This window comes from Neomonachus schauinslandi, chromosome 2 (genome assembly GCF_002201575.2).
Source record: "Neomonachus schauinslandi chromosome 2, ASM220157v2, whole genome shotgun sequence".
Taxonomy (NCBI): Eukaryota; Metazoa; Chordata; class Mammalia; order Carnivora; family Phocidae; genus Neomonachus; species Neomonachus schauinslandi.
This window is the reverse complement of record NC_058404.1, coordinates 76,902,490-76,923,755: the sequence shown is the minus strand read 5'-3', so window position 1 is coordinate 76,923,755 and position 21,266 is coordinate 76,902,490. Positions and strand designations below refer to the sequence as shown.

Below are 21,266 nucleotides of genomic sequence, written 5' to 3'. Positions count from 1 at the left end.
AGAGATGCTTAGACCAAGGTCAACAGTTTTGCCAATTCTGTTGAATGTGGGAAAGGGAGAAGAGAGGCAGGAGTCTTGATTTTGCTTGGGTGACTATATAGGTGGTGATTTCATTCAGTAAGTTGGGGAATTCAGGAAGAGGAGAGTTTGAGGTCAAGGTGGCAACAATGGGGAGTGAAGTTAGTTTTAGACAGTAGCATGTGAGGTATCCATAGATAATCTAGTAGAGATGTTCAGTAAGTGGCTTGAACTCAAGAGAAAGGAGTAGGCTAGAAATGTCCTCAGGATATAGGTGGTGTTTGAAGCCATGGGGGGAATGCAACTGCCCACAGAGAATCTAAGGAGGATGAAGTAGATGAATGGGAGAAGAGGACCCTGAAAAGCAGATCAAGAAGGAACAACTAAAGAAGTAAGAGGTATAAATCAAAAGAAATCAGACTGTGGAAGCTAAGGAAAAAAGGATTTGCAGGAGAGAATCATGACTAGTGTCTAATGCCCTCAGAAGACACCCAGTGAATTTGGAAGATGTGCTTTGCATTTGGCAGTTAGGAAAGACATGCTCGGGGATCAGGGTGTTCCAGCCAGGGGAATGCAGAGAGCAAAAGTGATGCCACAGTGGCTTAAGAGCAAACAATGGGTGAGGAAGTGGGGAAAAAAAACAGATGAGGAGTTTTGTTTTTTTTTTAACTCAGCAGTGAATGGAAGCCAAAAGCACATTAGGTAGAGTGCGATGAGGAATGAAGAGAGGGAGGATTTGTGTGTGTTAAGGTAGGAGGTAATTTGTATCTAATCCTGTAGAGAGGGCTGCCTAGTTAAATGGAGGAGAGAAGAACAATGTCCCTGAAACTGCAGCATGAGGACACACAAACATGATACTGAACATCCAATAGGAGGTGGCTATCCTATTACTGCAAAGAGAGACAAGGTGGGAAAAATTGGCACAGTCTGAATACATTTGTAAGGGTGAAGGTTTTCAGAGACAAGACATTGGAGAGTTCCTAGCATTTAATATTCTCTTGCCTCTTAAAGGAGGCAGATTCTTCAATTGAGTAAAGATGAACATTAATGGTTGATATGCAGGTGGTATTACACAACTGTAGGCACTTAATTTGATAACCTGCTAACTACGAAGTAAAGTGTCTTTGAACAAATGTCAGTGGTAAGAAGCCATAGCCATGCCACTGTAGAGCCTTAAAGGAAATTCAAAGACTTTCTATTCTGTGTTGTGCGTGAAAACCGTTAAGTTTTATAATCACCTTATGCTTTTATCCATCTTCTTTCCATACATAAAGCAAATTTTCTTTGTATTTAGTATTCATGTGATCATAATTTCCAAAACGACTTCCTTCTAAACTCCTATGGTCAAAGAACTATTATTGGAAAGAGGGAGAGAGAGAGAAAGAGAATGAGTGTGTGTGTGTGTGTGTGTGTGTATCTCAGTTCTCTTCAGCCAGAGACCATCAAGAACATACCTATAGTTGAACAAGTTGAGTTTATTACTCATTGCAGCAAAGAGAATGCACATTGTATGATACCATGGGGCATCTCAGTAAGATGGTGTTAGACCTATCATAGAATTTGGGCTTTGGTTGGATAATTTTAGGGAGGATCTGGGGAAGCAAGGACTTGCTCTGTATTGGGTGCTGTTAGAAGAAAGGACAATTCTGTGACTGAGTATCTCATTAAATCTTACTGGGAGCACAGAGTAGATTGAGGAAAAAGCTGTAATTGGTAAAGTCATTCAATGAGTGTGAGAGGAGGATGTCTGGAGGATGTCACAGTGAACTTGTTTTTGTGTCACTTTACCATAGTCTCAGAGTGACTTTATTTGAAACAGATATTGTCTGAGATTATATCCCAGAGAAGAACACAGGTCTGACTGTGAGCATCAGACCAGCTTATAATAATAATGAGATCTAGCTGTTAAAGTCAGATCAATTCTGGACTTCAGATACAGCCTCATTTTTCATATAGTCATATTCATATGTACATATTCATGTATATATATACACACACATACACATTTATGTCTTAGTTTAACTCTAATTTATAAATGAGATGCTTAGCTTTTCCTTCTTTGGGTGAGTGTAGTTTTAATATGTATTGGCAAAAAATTTAAAAATCCTTTCAGAGTGTAATATTTTATCGGGATATCAAAACTCATTACTTGAGGATATACTTTTTCAGCTGTATCAATAGCATAAAATGCACTGCTGTTTGTTATGTTATTGGGGAGTGAGCAGAAAACAAAACATTCTTGCATTGATCCAAGTAGGGAGTAGGTGGTGGTGAGGGCACAGAGGGTGGACCTTTTGAGAAATATTTAGAAAAGAGAGTGGACAGAACTTGATGTCAGAATGTAGTATGTAGGGAAGCCAGAAGAGTGAAGGATGATGCCTGGGTTTCTAGCTGAGTAAGTTTCAGTAGGAAGTGATGTTCCTACCAGGATAGGGAAGAAGGGGGAAGTGACAAGTTGGGCAGGGGGGGGTAACAAATCTTAAACCAGAATTCCTACAGTAGCAAGAATCTGGTTGAGGGGAGGCTGATTGCTTCTAATCCATCTTGTAGGTGCCTACTACCTAACAGAATAATAATTTATTATTTGGTTAACAGCAAGAGCTCTAACTGCCCAAGGAAACAAAATCTTAAATTCTTTTGTCAGCATGTTCTCTGATAGGCAAATCTATGTAAGTGACAAAATTGCCATCAGGAGATTGTTTGATCAGGGTGGGGACGTAACAAGGGAAGCTAGCCTGGGTATCTTGGTTGCTATGGTTATCAAGGTATGACATCTCTACTGTAGGGTTTTATGTGCCCAGTATATGGAAACACAGGTGTGACCTCAAAACTGTGTTTCGAACCTTTATGCTGAAATGTTGTATGCCAAAGATGCCAAAATGGATATCTGCTGGTTCAAAACTTTACATTTTATAGAACTGATCTACAAGTTTTTAATAGAAACAGTATGAAGGGAGGAGGGGAGAAAAGGAGGGAATTAAAATATGTCTGTAACCACACATAAACAAATTAAAGGACAGACTTCCTTTACCTATTTTCATTCTGATGTCCTGAACCTGTATAAAGAAGCAAAATACAGATTAATTTAAAAGGCAGCTGGCCTCATTGATATGTCAACTGTGCAGGGTTGATCAAGGAAATCTGACATACTAAATTTGCTCTTGTTTTGTTTCTTTTTATCATTGTGTTTTTGCTTTATATTGGGAAAGGCTTTTCCCCACCTGACTTCTCCCTACCTTTAAAAAAAAAAATCACTGTCTCTTGCTGAAATTTCCTTTTCTTTCTTCCATCTTAATATTTTGAATCAGAACATACAATTAAATTTTATTTAGAGCTTTTCAATATGAGACTTGTGTTCTCTATAAAATTAAAGCAAAATCGTGTTTATTTTTGCTTGTAAATACGTCCATGTGATGTATAGTTCTATTTTATTAATTTCATATGTGTATTTGAAACTACATGCCATTTTCCCAGATGATTATACTGTGAAAAGTCATTTGGATAAACCTACAGAGATGGAAAATCCCTAAGTGGCAGTGGTTGTGCTAGCTTTCTGATTACTGGTGTGGAAGCAGCAGGAGAGCTGTGGCTGCTTCCCTAGTTTTCTTGGACAGTGGCCTAATTATACCTTTAAATAGAAGGCTTTACTCCTCTTTTTAGACCCTTCTTACATGCCTGATCTGTTACTGAATTGTTCATGTGCCCTTGGGAGTCTTTAAGTTCTCCATTCATCAGGATCTTAATAACATCCTGATAATAGTTAAATATGATATTTATATTAATAGGTTTTCCTCAGGCATTGTCTTTCACTGTTTTGGTTATTTTTGTTTTAAGCATGAACAGCCCGTAAGGCTTGTATCATATAATTATTCTATTACGAGTGAGACTGTTACACTGAATATGTGAAAAAATACTGGATTCTTTTTGAGTTAGAAGATATTTTAGAGAAAATCTTAGAGTGTAATCCTCTTGCCCTGTATGCCAAAAGGTGAGAATAAAAGAATTGGGTGACTTCTGAGTTTCCTGAAAGAAAAAGTATGATTTTTAAATATATAATTATGAATTAGGATTTTCAAAATTATAATCATAAAAATCATTACTTTTCAACCTATAATTTTGGGACTTAAAATTAATGAACATTGAGTTGGTAAACCAATCGACAAATAGTATACTTTTTATGTTTTAATAAAAATAAGCAGAAGGCTGCATGAATAATGAACACATTTTATTTATTTTTCAAAAAGATTTATTTATTTTAGGGAGAGAGAGAGCACACCTGCATGCAAGCATGAGTGGGGGGGAGGGGCAGAGGGAGAGGGAGAGAGAGGGAGAGAAGCAGATTCCCCGCTGAGCGCAGAGCCCAGCATGGGACTACCCCCGAGATCATGAACTGAGCCAAAATTAAGAGTCAGTAGCTCAACTGACTGAACCACCCAGACACATCGTTTTAAACTATTTAACATCCTTTCCCATTTAAGTAGGTATAGAGAAGGTTGTCTTTTTGAATTAATTATTTTAAGTTCACATTCTTTAATTAAGAAATAAAATGCCTGAAGTAAATTTTTTCAAGCTGTCAAAACTCTTCATTTTTGCAGTAATTCATTAATTGAGTAAATGATACTATGACTAAATATATTTTAGACAGCTATGTGAAGATGGAGTAATCATTCTTCAATTAGGACTGAAAGTTGTAGTTGGAAGAAGAAAAATAGTTTTATTTCTTTATATGAATATATTGTGATATAATTACTTCTTCCAGAATGGGATTTTTTTTTAATTAGTTAGTAGATTTTGGAATTAGGAAGTACTCTAGAATTAATCTGATTCAACAGCTTCAATTTACAATGATACTGAGAACCAAAGTGCAGAGGAATTATCCATGGTGACATATTTGATCAGAATAAAGCCCAAGTCTCTCTTGTTTCATTTGTCTAGTGCTTTTCACGCTGTAATGTGTGTTATTTTCTCTCTCTTAAAACCAATCTAGATGTTTAAATAGAAAGGGAGGATGGGCAGAATGCCAAAAGAAAAGGATGTGAATCCCCCTTTTCAGTGAACCTGTTAAGTTTAGGAGTTCATTTAATGGGTCTTCAGCATTTGTTCTTAAGATACAGTGTTTCTGTGGTGGGGATAATCATGCTAATTAAACTGATTTTTTGCCTTTTAGGTGAGAGTTACGTGTGTGCATCAAATGAACCATTTCGTAAAGTTGATTACACCAAAAATATTAATCCGAACTGGTCTGTGAACATCAAGGGTGGGACAACCCGAACCTTGGCTGCTCCCTCCTCGGTGAAAAGTGAAGTGAAGGAAAGTAAAGATTTCATCAAACCCAAATTAGTGACTGTGATTCGAAGTGGAGTGAAGCCTAGAAAAGCCGTGCGGATCCTTCTAAATAAGAAGACTGCTCATTCCTTTGAACAGGTGTTGACAGATATCACCGAAGCCATTAAACTGGATTCAGGAGTGGTCAAGAGGCTCTGCACGCTGGATGGAAAGCAGGTAAGAGGGTTCCTAGCCCGCAGCTCTCCATCTCACTGTTAAACTCTCCCTGTATCATGGTGGTTACATATTTGACAGAAAGAATTTCAGAGTTTGCTAGAAATTATTCTCATACTTCTACTTGAGAGGTGTGTGTGTCTGTATTAGCTTTTATCATGAAAAATGTAAGTGGCTTACCTGTGTCTTTGCCCAAACATCTTAAAGGTGTATGTGGAAAAATCTGTATATCTTATAGTCACTGAAAGGGAAATGTAAACAACTTCGTGTTTTGTTTTTTTTTTTAAGTTTGTATTTAAATTCCAGTTAGCTAACATACAGTGTGATATTAGTTTCAGGTGTATGGTCTAGTGATTCAACACTTCTATACAACACCCAGTGCTCATCACAACAAGTTCACTCCTTAATCCCCATCTCCTATTTAACCTATCCCCTCACCCACCTCCCCTCTGGTAACCATCAGTTTGTTCTCTGTAGTTAAGAGTCTGTTTTTTGGTTTGCCTCTCTCTCTTTTATTTCCCTTTGCTCGTTTGTTTTGTTTCTTAAATTCCACATATGAGTGAAATCATATGGTACTTTATTTGTCTTTCTCTGACCAGCCTATTTTGCTTAGCATAATACTCTCTAGCTCCAACTATGTTGTTCCAAATGGCAAGATTTCATTCTTTTTTTATGGCTGAGTAATATTTTGTGTGTGTGTGTGTGTGTGTATGTATATACATACACACACACAATAATATATATACCACGTTTTCTTTATCCATTCATCAGTCAATGGACACTTGGGCTGTTTCATTAATCTGGCTATTGTTGACAATGCGGCTATAAACATCCGAGTGCATGTATCCCTTTGAATTAGCATTTTTGTATTCTTTGGGTAAATACCTCCTAGTGCAATTGCTGGATCATAGGGTAGTTCTATTTTTAACTTTTGAAGAACCTCCATGTAGTTCTCCACAGTGGCTGCACCAGTTTGCAATCCCACCAACAGTGCAGGAGGGTTCCTTTTAATCCACATCCTCGCCAACACTTGCTGTTTCTTGTGTTTTTAATTTTAACCATTCTGAAGGTGTGAGATGATATCTCATTGTACTTTTGATTTGTATTTCCCTGATGATGACCGATGTTGAGCATCTTTTCATGTGTCTGTTGGCCATCTGTATATCTTCTTTGGAAAATGTCCATTCGTGTCTTCTGCCCATTTTTTAACTGGATTATTTGTTTTTTGGATGTTAGGGAAATGTAGACTTCTGAGGGAAAAGTGTAAGTTGAGGAGGCTTCTTATACTAAATGGGATGTTCTCTAAGAATAAGAACACCTATTGACTAGTAGAGTCGTTATGGGTTTGGTAAATCACAGGAACCAAATTAAAGATATTTAACATTTTTAGAAAAGCCTTTCCTCCCCACCTACATATAATATGGAAAATGCATTTCAAAAAAGTACTTTCTTTCATAAGAATGTCCATATGAATTTCATAGGACACAAGGGAGGTAATTAATCAGCATTTCTTGTTTGTTTATTTTTTAAGAAAGAGAGAGAGTGTATGTGTGGGGGCGGATGGGGGGCAGAGGGAGAGGGAGAGAGAATCCCAAGCAGGCTCCACATCCAGCACAGAGGCCGAAGCAGGGCTGGATGTCATGACTCTGAAATCATGACCTGAGCTGAAATCAAAAGTCGGACACTTGACTGTGCCATCCAGGCACCCATTAATCAGCATTTCTGAAAAATATTCACAAGTTACACAGGAAAAGGCAAGCCAAATTATGATAATAATATACCAGGAAATCTAATTGGCTAAAGAAGAAAAATCGGGCAAATTTCAAGAATGCATGAATATTGAGTTTTGCCACAATCAGATTATCATTCCTACAGAGAAACATGTAGCTTCTGAGGTGTATTTTTTCCTAATTTCAATAAAGTTAAATTGTTTGTATTTACATTGTGTTAAACGTGATAGTTTCCAGCATTCAATTTGTTTCTTCATTCCATTTTGTTTTTTCCCTATAACACACTTAATTTATTCTGAGGTGTTTAGCTCGAATAGTGCTAAGAATGAAACACTGGAGCAGTGCCTTCTGGAAAAACACGATTAAAGTAGTTTTCTAATTTCCTAACACCAGATCTAGTTAGTTGATTGTTTCCTGAAACATTAACAAGATTTAAAAAATAGGTTCTAGGGGCGCCTGGGTGGCTCAGCCGTTAAGCGTCTGCCTTCGGCTCAGGTCATGATCCCAGGGTCCTGGGATCGAGCCCCGCGTCAGACTCCCTGCTCAGCAGGAAGCCTGCTTCTCCCTCTCCCACTCCCCCTGCTTGTGTTCCTGCTCTTGCTAACTCTCTCTGTGTCAAATAAATAAATAAAATCTTTAAAAATAAAAAAATTTTAAAAAAATAAAAATAAAAAAAATAGGTTCTAAAAATTCCAGTAGATCATAGTGATGTTATAATGACCTTTCTGATTAATTAAATTGACGATTAGAAGGCATGACACTTCATAGCAGCCTGCCCAAGATAGGTTCATGTATGAATGGAAATAGACACTTTATAAATTGAGTTAATAGCACAGCACAACACAGAACACCTTAAGATTCGTTCTGCAAGTAAGTAAAAACGAATTAGACTAAAAGAAAGTTTGATAAGTCAAACAACTAATTCTTGTTTGACACAGGAAGGAAAACCAGAAATACAGAGAGAAACATTTAAAACACCTGACGAAAAGAAAATGGAAATCATAAATATGTCAAATTCAGAAACCTGAATGGCATATAAAGCGTAAATGCAGATGAGATTTTAAAAATTGAGACTCAAGATTTGGAATCTCTAAATGAATATTGTTCAAGGAAAATGGAAGTGAAATGCAGAAGTTGAACATCTAATTGAAATGGGCAATCATTGAAATTTTACTAATCATCCAAAAAATTATCTTCAGAAAAACTCCAGACTAGAAATATTAATATGTAAAAATGTTTTTAGAACTAAAGCACAAGAAACGCCAAATTATCCACATATTAAAGAAGACTACACTGCTAAGAGTAGGATTTAATGACAAGAACTAAAGGATGGTTTACTGTTAAGAAACCTGTTTATACATGAGATGTGGAGGATCAAGCATAATGGCACACGGAATCCCAGAAAGGCTACAAAGGCATTTGACAAAATACAAAGTTGACCTTCAGTTAAAGATTTAGTAATAAATGGAGGGTGAATTCTCTAATACACTTCTAAAAAATATAATCTGAAACAAAAATTCTATGTGTTGGCTTGAACAAATACAACACATATTTCTATGATAGTCAGGTATGGGATAATCGCCTGACAGCACCAGTATTCAACATTCTTCTATATATTCTCCCTGATTTTTATTTATAGTTTAATTGCAATTTCAATGAGAATCTAAATGAGATTTTTTTGGGGTGGGGGGAGGAATACCTGACTAAGTGATTTCAAAAGCTAACGTGGAAAAAGAGGGAGAAAAATTTTGGAAATAATGATTAATGGGCTCTTAGGCTACCAGATATTAAATCATCATCCTCATACCATTAGAAAAATAAATTCCAGGTGTTTTAAAAATGTAGATGTCAAATAAAATGAACTAAAAGAAAATATGTCAATAGGTTGAAATGAGAAAGGATTTTCTAAGCATAAAAATTGTGGAAAATCACAAGGGGAAATGTTGGTTGGATGACATAAAATAATAAAAACTTGTGTCATAAGCAAGGTTTATATCTTTTATATTGAGTTATAGTAGTTTAATATGAAAAAAAATAACACTGTAAGCCAAGATGGATAAAAGATGACACAATTTGAAAAGATAGAATTGTAAATACTAAGTATAAAAAATGTTCAATCTCTAGGGACGCCTGGGTGGCTCAGTCGTTAAGCGTCTGCCTTCGGCTCAGGTCAGGATCCCAGGGTCCTGGGATCGAGCCCCCACATCGGGCTCCCTGCTCAGCGGGAAGCCTGCTTCTGCCTGTCCCATGCCCCCTGCTTGTGTTCCCTCTCTCGCTGTCTCTCTCTGTCTGTCAAATAAATAAAATCTCTTAAAAAAAAAAGTTCAATCTCTAAAAAAATGAATTAAATCAGTGAGATGGTGTTTTTGATATTTAAAATGGACAGGTTTAAAAAAATGTTTATTATTTTTGGATATGCAGTGAATTGACATTTTCAAAGAATGATGGAAGTATAAATTTCACAATCTTTATGGAAAGCAATTTGTTTTATACAACTATACAAATGTTCTTACTATTTGAACTTGTAAACTAACTTCTAGGAATTTATCCAAAATAATCTGAGATGAAAACATAATTATGCATAAGAATTTTCATTTCAGCAATAAGAGCAAAAGATTGAAAACAATTTAAAATCCCTAATGTAGAAAACAGCTAAATGATATTGCCATAGAATATAATAGTGGCCGTTGAAAATTATGTTTGGGGGATGTTTAAAGACCTGGGAAAATGTTGAGTGGAAAAAGCAAGAAAAAAACTCTGCAGCATGTTTTCAATTTTGTGTTAAGAAAGAAAAGTAGAGGAAGATTTTTTTTAAACTAATTCAGAAGGAAACACGATTATAGTTGCCATCAGAAATCCAGTTTTCTGATTTCTACTGCTTTCTCATGTCTGCTTAGAAGCAAAAAATCAAGCACTGAGAAGGAAAACAAAGACTGATTTCAATCAGTTGTAAAAATTAAAACATGAGTTAATCCTTGAAATGTTAGCACATGGCAATAAAATGTTACAAGAATCACTTTTGTCACTATTCATGTCTTATAGAACTTACAACATTATTTCCCATGTGCAAAGAAAAGAGATATCTTTAAACTTTCAAATAAAATATTTCTCTGGAAAAATTGTAACTTTTACTTTTGATAGACACAGCTTTGGATGTTATATTTTCAGAGGCCAGGTATCCTTAAGAGCTATAGTTTTCTTGGCACGCTGATAAAACACTGGACTTGCTATTTAAAACTTGAAGTCTGATTTTTGGTTGGTATGTGCTGTAACGAGAACATTTGTTTCTTGCTTTGAAATAGCATAAGAAATTTGTCTTATGTTTAAGGTTAACACAAACCTTTAAAATGGGCAGTGTTCATTTTGATTTTATCTTATCAAATGATTTTTTTATGGGTTGTAAAACGATCTGTTCTCCAAAAATTTTCAAGAAAAGGACAGCTTTGCTTAGGCGAAGAGAAAGGAATGAGAACAGAACTAAGATCTCTTAACGAGTTGTCCTTGCACGAAATTTTAGGCTATCTTTTAACTTTTATGTTTTTTTCCTGGTTACTTTCTGCTCATGTTGTTTTCATCTTGAATTAATCTGATCTTTAACACAAGGATAGAGATTAAACAGCTTATAGGCAGCTCATCATGAATAGTCATTGATCTCATCTTGACACCTATGTTAGAGTCTTAAGGGCCCTGGTTATCTTTTATGGGCTCGAGAGCTTTCCTGATTTAAGTGTCATGTGCCAGTAGCATTTATGTTGAAGAAACAATGTCCCTTGAACTTCTCTTCATCAAAACGGCTGATCACATCTTCCTAGTAGTGTTGACTTCATTTACAAGGTCTGACTTAATTAGTATAACTAACTCATGCATTTTATATCTCTTTATGAAATCACTTCAACTAAAATCATGTTTTAGGGTTTTATCCATGTTAACTCTTGGGTTTTCTTCAGTGTAGAGCAGCGGTTCTCAACTGGGAACCATTTCACCTCTAGGGGACATTTAGCAGTGTCTGGAATCTTTTTTTTTTTTAATTTTTATTGAAGTACGGTTGACATACAAGGTTATATTAGTTTCAGGTGTACAGCATAGTGATTTGACAGTTCTATACATTACACAGTACTCTCCACAATAAGTGGTTACCATCTGTCACCCATACAGTGGAGTCTTTTTGATGCCATGACTGGGGATGGAGTTTCTACTGGCCTGTAATAGGTAGAATCCAGGAATGCTGCTCTCTCTCCATCCTGCGGTGCACAGAACAGACACAGCATAATTCTTTGGGATCCAAAAGGTCAGTAGTGCTAAGATTCAGAAATTGTGGTGTCAAGTAAGTGGAATGATTCCAAAAGAAATACTTGTTTGAATATTAACTTTGTTATCATTTAGGCCACATGCTAACCTTTATTTCAGAACTTATAGCTGTTCTCTTAGCCTGTCTGTCTACTTCTTACCTGGTTGAGGCAGGTGTGTCAGCATGTCATGGTTTATAGTCTTTGCTGTCTTGGATTTCATTCTGTTTGTCTTTGTTGTATGATGCTAACATACAGTTGCGCAGGACAAGGGGATTAAATAAAGATGTCCCAAGTGGTTTTTACATGTATTTAAAGAGAAGTCTAAGAAAGCATGATTTAATCTTGTGGGATTTTAAGTATTTAATACTTAAAAGTGATGTTATGATTATCAATTTTTTTTTAAAAAGTACAACCTATGTACTTACAGATGAAATGACTAGAAAAAATCTGTAAAGAGAAGTCATGACTCCTCCTCTTAAGTAGTTTTTTGTTTAACTTGCAATTAATTTAGATTAAATGCTTTTCTTTTTAAAATAAGATCTTGAATTTTTAAGTTAAAGGAATTGAATAGGAGAAGGAGGTTTACTTTTAAAATTTTTCGGAAGAGTTACTTCCTTATAATAAACTGCAGTGGGGGAGTTCTTTTAAAACTGTCTTTATTCTGTTAGAATAAAAGATCCAAATATAGCTTTTGTCCACATGTGTAAAAAATTCTAGCTTTTAGCTTTCCCAGAAACAGCAGAGTTTTAACATAAAAGAAACATATTTAGTTGAATTTTGGAACAAGTTGATTCTTGTCATGGGCAGAGGCAAAACAGACTCAGAAATTGCTAGCAGTTGATGCTTGGGTGTAAAATACTTCCAGATTTTGGGACCACAGCCAGTCTTAGGATACCCACATGCAGTGGGATCCTCCTTTGGGATCATTTGAGCGCCTTCATCTTATCAGTCAGTGTTTATGAAGGTTTCCATCCTAACTTTCAAAAGTTGAATTATTTCATGGATGCCATAATATGAATAACTTATTTTTGTTTCTTTTCTGGCATCGCAGTTTCTAGTGAAGTTTTGTTTTTTTGTAGTGACCTGACCGTTCTTATTTAAAGTAATCTCTTCTCAAAAATTGCTGCATAAAAATCAAATAGTTGATATCTATTTTTAAATATTTTTTATGTTTAATCCTGATATAATTTTTCCTTGAAGTGGATGAGGACAGAGTTTGGTTTTAATTCTCACACTGCTCCCAATGCATGCATTTTGTTTTTGTAGATAATAGAGATCCAGATGACTATGTTTTGTCTTATTAGATACATTTATACCTCTAAAGTGTGGGTAGCCCTGATCTGTCTCAAGCAATGGAAAATGTATCCCAACCAGGAATCAATAGAGTGAGAGTAACTAGTGGGATTTTTCAGTACTTCAGGAAGTCCAGGTATAGAAAGGGAGAAAACATTCATTTGTTCTTTGATTGCTGATCTAAGAAGATTTTAAGGTGGGGGGGCTTGATCTTAGGTTTTGATATAATGAACCCCTCTTTTCAAAGAGTGGTCTAGAAAGTAGGAAGAAAGAAGGAAACATTTAGATATCCCTCTTTTTTTGTCGAAGTAAAGTTTCTGTTTTGCCATTCTGGTGTCCATTGTATAAGCAGTTTCCCTTGAACTTAAATAATATTTTCTCCTTTTTAATGGGAAGCTGGAGGAAACACCAAAATTCTGTTAGTAGTTACTGCAGTTGCAAATTAGGAGGAGAGATGTTTAAGAAAAACAGTTTTAGCTTGTAATGAATTATGCAATGTAAAGTGTAGCTGAGATAAAAATGACATCACTGCAAACTCTTTTGTTTCCTTATTTATCCTTTGATGTCTAAGCTAGAGTAATGTTTGGATCATAAAATTGTGTTAAATTCATTTCATTTTTGTTATAAATGTATTTTACAGTGATTATAATAATTATTAAAAATACATTTTGTTACATACTTATTTTACAATGCTTAGAATAATACCTAACAGCTTAATTAGCCAATAGATAAAAGCTAATAGCTTACTACATCAGGCATTAGTGCTTTATATTAGTCTTCTCTGCTAATCCTCACAACAACCTTGAGAGTTAGGTATTATAATTCCCATTTTACATTGGAGAAATTAAAACAGAAATAAAGTAACCTATTCAAAATCACACACAGCTGGTAGTGGAGCTGGAATTCACACTCAGAAAGTGTGTTCCAGCCCCTCCCTCCCCCTGCCCCAACACACACCTCACAGTTATGCTATAAGCCTTCTCGGGTCAGGCTCTGTGAAAGACTTTAGTGATAAAGATGAGGGATAAGACAGAGCTAATCTAATCAGGTTACTTCAGATTTTTTGTTTTGTTTTTGTTTTAGAGTGATGCATTTTTACCTGGGGTTTATCTACAATCTGTGTAATTATACATTGTGCGGCAAAATTATTCTTTAAATAGAATCTGTAAAATGAAAAAACAGGTTAAAGAGTAATTATGCTTGACAAAAAGATGACTTCTACAGTTATTTGTAGATTTAATTTTTTAATTAAAGAATATGAGTGCTGAAAGTGTAGAAAATATAAATATAAATGCACAGTCCTTCCATTTTAACACTATTTTTAATATAATTATGTATCCCTATCCATATTTTTATATATTTTTTTTTCTTTTAAGAGAAAATTACCCAAGTGAAATCAGTACATTTCTATTGGAAAATCCAAATGTTGGGGAGGAAAAAATTTTCTCTGTCCTTTAATATTCTTTTGGCTGGCCTAAGAATCAAAGTGACATGAGACAAATTAACAGGAGAAAATCATGTTTAATTTTGTACATACAGGGAATCCACCTAAACATGAGATTCCAGGATGGACCTAGAGGATATAATGCTAAGTGAAACAAGTCAGGAAACACAAATAGCATATGATTTTACTCATATGTGGAATTTAAGAAACAAAACAAAGAAAAAAAAAAAAACAGACTCTTAAATATAGAGAATAAACCTGATGGTTGCCAGAGGAGAAGTGGTTGGGGGGAATTATGCAATAGATAAAGGGGATCAAGAATACACTTGTCTTGATGAGCACTAAATAATGTATAGAATTTTTCAATCGCTATACTGTACACCTGAAACTAATATAACATTAATTACACTTCAATTAAAAAATATTACCTTCCCCTCTGCCCCCCCTCCAAGAAAAACCTCCACTGATCTGTGGTGATAGAGGTGAGAATCGTAGTTATTTTTCAGGATGTCATTGCTAGTGGGATGGATAAGTGAGCCTGCTGGGGTGTTAGAAATGCTCTATAGCGACTCTGAGAAACAAACTGAGAGTTTTAGAGGGGAGGAGGATGGGGGATGGGTTAGCCTGGTGATAGGTATTAAGGAGGGCATGTACTGCATGGAGCCTTGGGTGTTATAGGAAATCAATGAATCATGGAACACTACATCAAAAACTAATGATGTACTGCATGGTGACTAACATAACATAATAAAAGAAAATTAAATTTTAAAAAATGCTCTATAGCTTGATCTGAGTGGTAGTTACCGAGGAATATAAAAATTGGAAATATTTACCAAGTTGTTTGCTTAATATTTGTGTACTTTACTGTATGTAACTTACACCTCAATTTAAAAAAGGGAGAAAAAAAATGTGAGATTCCAAAGACAGGCAACATGAGGTATACATGTCATTCTGGACTAAGAAGGAAATAGGAGTCAAAGGGAAGTAAGGGAATTCACAGGAAGAAAGGAAAGAGTTAAATACATGGTAAACAAATGTTTGCGGGGCCATCCAGAAACAATGGTAAAGGACTTTGGACAAACAGGCATTGCTAGTTTCTTCCCATCTACCATACCTAGTTCATACTATACTATAGTTATTCATGGTGATAACTCCCTTTATGGAGCAGGTCCTATATCCTCACCCTATTTCCTAAAGGGAACTACTAATACAAGTTTTGTTAATGCAGTTTAAATACACATGTACACACAGTTTTTACATAACGTGGTTTTTATGTGTAATCATCTATCCTGCTTTTTTCACTTATTAATCATACTCTTCTGTGTTGTTACATAATCTTTCGTGTTTCATACATAAATGACTGAATCATGTTCAAGTGGCTAGACATACCATAATTTATTTAACCGGTTGCTGGGCATTTGGGTTATTTCCAGTTTCTCAGTTTTTCTCCTCTGATCATCTTGCTGTTTATAGATTTAACATGTTTTGGATCATTTCCTTTCCTTGGCATAGATTCCTAGAGGTAGGTTACTGGAAGAGACTCAAGTAGTTTGGGGTTTGAGAGATACCATCAAAGCTGTAGACAAAAAGTTGTCCTGGTTAGCAGTGCCACCAGCATGTGCCCCAGTATTTCTGTAGCTGGGAGAGACTTATAAAAAGACCAGACGTGATAGCCAGGCCCAATGCACATACTTAATTTGTTGCATGGAAAAATGCACATTTTGTGAAATTCCTATTGTATAAATTGAAACCCACCTACCACCTCCACCTTTGCTACTTTCTGTTCTAGAAAGTAGTTTAACAAGAAAAGCCAGTTGGCCTGTGTATAAGTTTTATACCAGAGGCAAGTGGTGATCAACTGGTCTTGAAAATGTTAAGCTCAGTAGGGGGAAATTTTTCTTTTTAAGCTACTAACCCACATTTTGGTACTGTGTTGCCTTAATCTTGAACTGAAAGATCTTTCACTTCATTCAATGTTTGCTTTAGAACCTTTGCCTAGATGCCAGAAATCCCATAGGTATATTTCTGGTGTTTAGTGAATTCACCTACCTTTTTGCTTTGTGATATTTTGACTCAAAATTGAGTGAAGGTGATTACTTGAAATCATCAGTGATTTTTAAAGTTAATTTTTGACTTTTGGTGTGTCATAGATAACTTTTGGATTTGTTTTGCTGTTTTTGTAATCTATCATGAATGTCTGCTAATCACAATTTCTACCAATATTTACAAGTTGATTAGATTTCATGAAAGGGTCATTCATCATGTCTTTTGGTAAAAACAAGGACAGGCGCAAAGTCAGTACAATATTTTAGAATGTGTAGCTGATTTAGGAAATTATTTAGTCTAACCTGTTAATTTTATAGATGAGAAATCTTTGGGGGTTCATGATAGCTTTGGAGAGCCAGTTGGAATCTTTGGTGGTTCTCTTCCAAACGAAGCCTGACTCAGAATTTTGTATGTGATCACAGACCACAGAGCAGTTTATGAAACTCCACTTTGGCCCATCTTATGCTGTTCCCTTAGTTGAGGGGAGTTTTTATGTTCAGTCTTAGAGTCGTTGATTTTTCTGGAGAGCAAAAGTTAAGCTTGACCATGGTCCTCCATATTCTTAATCAAATCTAAACTAAAAATGGCTTCATGGAGAAAAATAGTGCTAGAGTCTGTATTTGGTTTTTCAGTAACCCTGTGCAATTTTCTGGATTTAAAAATTAACCTCTAGCAATTTTTTTTTAAGTAAGGAAGAACACTTCAAACAGTAAGACTAGCTTTCATGAATATTCTCTTTATGTATTTTTAGAATATTTTAATTGTAGTGTGATGCAGCTGCCAGACTCATAGCACAAAGTGTTGGAAAGCTCTGTAGTCATTAGAGGTTCGCCTCCACAGAAGTTTAATTTTCTCAGCCTGAGGACTGTTGCAATGAAGCAGTGCTTATCCAGAAAGAGCATTCTGCTTTTCCTTACATATTTCAGGCTCTTCCTAAGACTTGAAATAATACAAGTTTTATTTAAAATTTTCTTTCTTTTGTAATGGTTTATGGCAAGCTTCTCTAAATGTGAGCATGAAGACATTTGATTATATTTGAAAATATTGTTCTTTGTTTGCCCACATGCAAAGTCATTAAAATGCCATTTAAAATATGAGTTATGGAAGGTATTTAAATATCTGTGAATGGGTACTTATTGAAACTGACATTTGGTTACATGGTTGTGTTTCTGAAGGATTAAATTTTTTAAACACCTAGTCTGTAGTATCACTTATGCTATATATTTTTAGTGGTAAAATATGGTTGACACATGCCATTGTGAAATGGAAATTAAAAAGACAGTTTTTATAAAAAGCAAAAGTTGTGTAAATGGAAACTCCTGAAAGTCTCATTAGACAACTTAATCCCGATTTTAACATTTTCACTTAACACAGTAGCCCAGATTTTTATGTGTAGATAAAAGTTTAAAACTTTTCTAGAAGTTTTAAAATAGATTTTCACTGCCAGAGGATTCCTGCCCAGGCCACACCAGTCAATGTCTTAATCACTTCTTCAGCTTGTAGAATTTGAGAGGGTTGTGGTCAGTGTGATTGTGCCCTGAGGGGCTGATTATATGCACTGGAGTCAGAAAATGAAAATTGAAATTGGATTTAAATACATTCATTTCCTATGACACACAGTCACACTCTAATAGTGAATGACACAAAGTTCACACTTAAGCAGTGAGGACTGTCATTAAAGATTTTTAATGATGGGAAAGATACCAACCTTTAGTGCCAAATATTGTGGCAGAGTATTTACATATGCCATTTAATTCTTGTGATCACCCTTAGGTAGGCATATGGCGGTATCTCTGCAAGGAATGTTACAGAGCATATCCAAAGAACTTTTGTCCTTTGGTGTCAGTTAGACACCTTGGATATGATAGTGTACGTATGCTGTGTAGGCTGGCTTTGCTGCAGACATTTTTCTGTTACTCTCAGAGCTGGTTTTCAAGATTCAGAGGAAGAGCACATTTATTACTGTATAATTATTCTTAATTGTTTTCCAGAATCTGTTATGGAGCATGATTATTTACTTTAGTCTTTAGACTTACCTCTGAATAGCTTCCTAGACTTTCCCCCAAACTTCTCTTCACCTTCAAATGATGAAAATTTCATTTATTTTCATCTACAGGTTATGTTCCTTACTGTCATTTATTTTGTAACTCAAGATGTCCTAGATTTGGTCATTGGAACCTTTTGTAAATTAGATCTATTGTCTTTTTGACATTTTAAGGATACATAGAGTAAAGATTATAGGGAACCTTGTCAGGTTCATAATTAGACTTTGTGGCAAACAAAAATATAACAGCAATTCTGTATCCCAGTGATTGCTCTAGGTCTACTGTTCTCAGGTGTCTTCTAATGCTGTATAATCTTCCATGTGATTTCTGGTCATTGCACATCACTCCTGGATTCTGTGCAATTCTGTTTTTGTCTCTGTTATATGTTTGCCATTAAACCCCTAGAATCTAGGGCCTAGGATATATCTGAGTTGATTGGTTATTGTCTAACATAAGAGCACCATCATAGGCCATTAGTCTTCATTTTCTTGACCTACAGATGGGTGCTTTTGGAGAAACACATTTGTTTTGAACAGAGTTGCTGTGTTGAGTTGTATGACCCTGCAGCCTATGTGCAGAAAACTTTGTTCTTTTTTTTTTTTTTAAAGATTTTATTTTTAAGTAATTTCTACACTCAACATGGGGCTTGAACTTATAACCCCGAGATCAAGAGTCACATGATTTACTGACTGAGCCAGTCAGGTGCCCAGAAGAGAGAGAACTTTGTTCTTAAGGGGTTTGTGAATATTGAGGGTATCTAGAGGTTAAGTGACTATCTGGTTGAGTGGTTCTTGACTAAAAGTCACTTTGCCACCAAGGGGTTATTTGGAAATTGCTGGAGACATTTTTGGTTGCTGTAACTGGAGTGGGGTAGGTAGAAATGGAGTACCCATTTCTAATGGGTCGAGGCCAGGGATGCTGCTAAATATCTTACAGTGCATAGGACATCCCTCCACAATAAATAACGAACTGGTCCAAAACATCAGTAGTGCTGAGATTAAGAAGCAATAGCCTAATTTTAATGGATATAAGGAGGAATGATATGGGGGTATTGAGAGGGAAATGCTAGTTTTTTGGAGTGGCCAGTGTAAGAGATGTAGGTAGGTATGTATGATCGAGAATAGGTTTTTGAAATTAAAAAGGCAAGGGCAAGCTTATGCACAGCATACACTGCATTTCTGAAGGATAGGAACCTCATCCATTGGGCTTTGGATTGGCATTGAAGAATTGTGAGAGGATCAGACTTGCATTTTAGAAAGTTTACTTGGAGAGTGTGAAATGAGTTCAGAAAGATGCTCAGTCCTAAAGGATTCAGTGTCCCAGAATATGGGAAGTTGTTTTAGATGATACTATTTCAAAGTTGTAATATGTTTTACAGTTTCCTAAATGGTCATAGGAGGTGGTTCCTAAACTGTGTTCCAGATAAGAAGCAGACATTCCTTAAAGAAATTTAAGTACTTTCAGAGGGTAAAGGTTTGGTTTTAGCAGGAAATGAGAGAGATAATGTAGTGGAGTTTCTTTTTCTTTTTTTTTTTTTTTTTTTAAGATTTTATTTATTTATTTGACAGAGAGCGAGAGAGGGAACATAAGCAGGGGGAGAAGGAGAAGCAGGCTTCCCACGGAGCAGGGAGCCCGATGTGGGGGGCTCGATCCTAGGACCCTGGGATCATGACCTGAGCCAAAGGCAGACGCTTAACGACTGAGCCACCCAGGCGCCACATGTAGTGGCGTTACCTTAAGTCCATGGACAGAAAGTATTATTTGGCTGGAGATTATAGAAAATCTTCACAGTGACTGGGAAGAAGTGGTATTTTAGTGCATTCATTAATTTTCCTTGTACTTTTTGTGCTGTCAAACTATTTCAGGTGTTTGTGGCAGAATGGATATCAGTATTGTTATTTAGAAGAAATGCTGAGATGTTGGTAACCGTGCCTTTTCTTATTGTTACTGGAATTGTGCCTGCTTTTTCCCTTCCTTTCACAGCAGACACCTGATATGATCTAGGTGATCTGTGACCATGAAGTAAATTTATATTTGAGAAAACCTGTTATTGCAGTATGAAACTACTGCAATATTCTATCTCCAGTAGCACATTTGTGAATGACTTAAAAATATAGTCATTGTGACATCTAGGAAACTTAAATACAAAGGTGCTTCTTGGTAATAAAAGAGAAGAATACTTTTGCTTAAAATTATTACAGTGGCATAGAAAACAAATGGTCCAGTCTTCAAGAGTCAGTTATGATATGATCTTTAAAATTTTTAATAGCTTTAAAAAATGTAAATGCTCCTGTGCTTTGTCTAATAAGATGCGTTATCAGAATTATATTGTTCAAAGTAATTTATTGAAGAACTATCCCTACTTAATTTTAAAAATCAAGTGTTTTGCCACTCTGGAAAACAGTATGGAGATTCCTCAAAAAGTTAAAAAGTTAAAAATAGAACTACCCTATGACCCAGCAATTACACTACTAGGTATTTAGCCAAAGGATAAAAAAATGCTAATTTGAAAGGACATATACACCCTGATGTTTATAGCAGCATTATCAACAATAGCCAAATTATGGAAAGAGCCCAAATGTCTATCACCTGATGAAAGGATAAAGAAGATGTGGTGTGTGTATGTATATGTATGTATATATATATGGAATCTTAGCCATCAAAAAGAATGAGATCATGCCATTTGCAACAATGTGGATGGAGCTAGAGTGTATTCTAAGTGAAATAAGTCGAGAAAGACAAATATCATATGATTTTTTTTTTTTTTTTAAGATTTTATTTGAAAGAGAGAGAGAGAGAATGAGCAGGGTGAGGAGGAGCAGAGGGTGAGGGAGAAGCAGACTTCCCACTGAGCAGGTAGCCCAGCGTGGTGCTCAATCCCAGGACCCTGAGATCATGACCC

At 35.7% G+C, this 21,266-nt stretch overlaps 1 protein-coding gene across 3 annotated transcripts in view; it reads left to right on the top strand.

The window, feature by feature from the left end:
- The window catches only part of DCLK2 (doublecortin like kinase 2), a 144,077-nt gene that overhangs the window by 14,437 nt on the left and 108,374 nt on the right, over positions 1 to 21,266 (top strand). For all 3 annotated transcript variants that reach the window (XM_044912602.1, XM_021698880.2, XM_021698879.2), the window contains exon 2: positions 5,186 to 5,520. In XM_044912602.1, the coding sequence (XP_044768537.1) occupies positions 5,186 to 5,520 (335 nt within the window). The remainder of the gene's footprint in view (positions 1 to 5,185; positions 5,521 to 21,266) is intronic.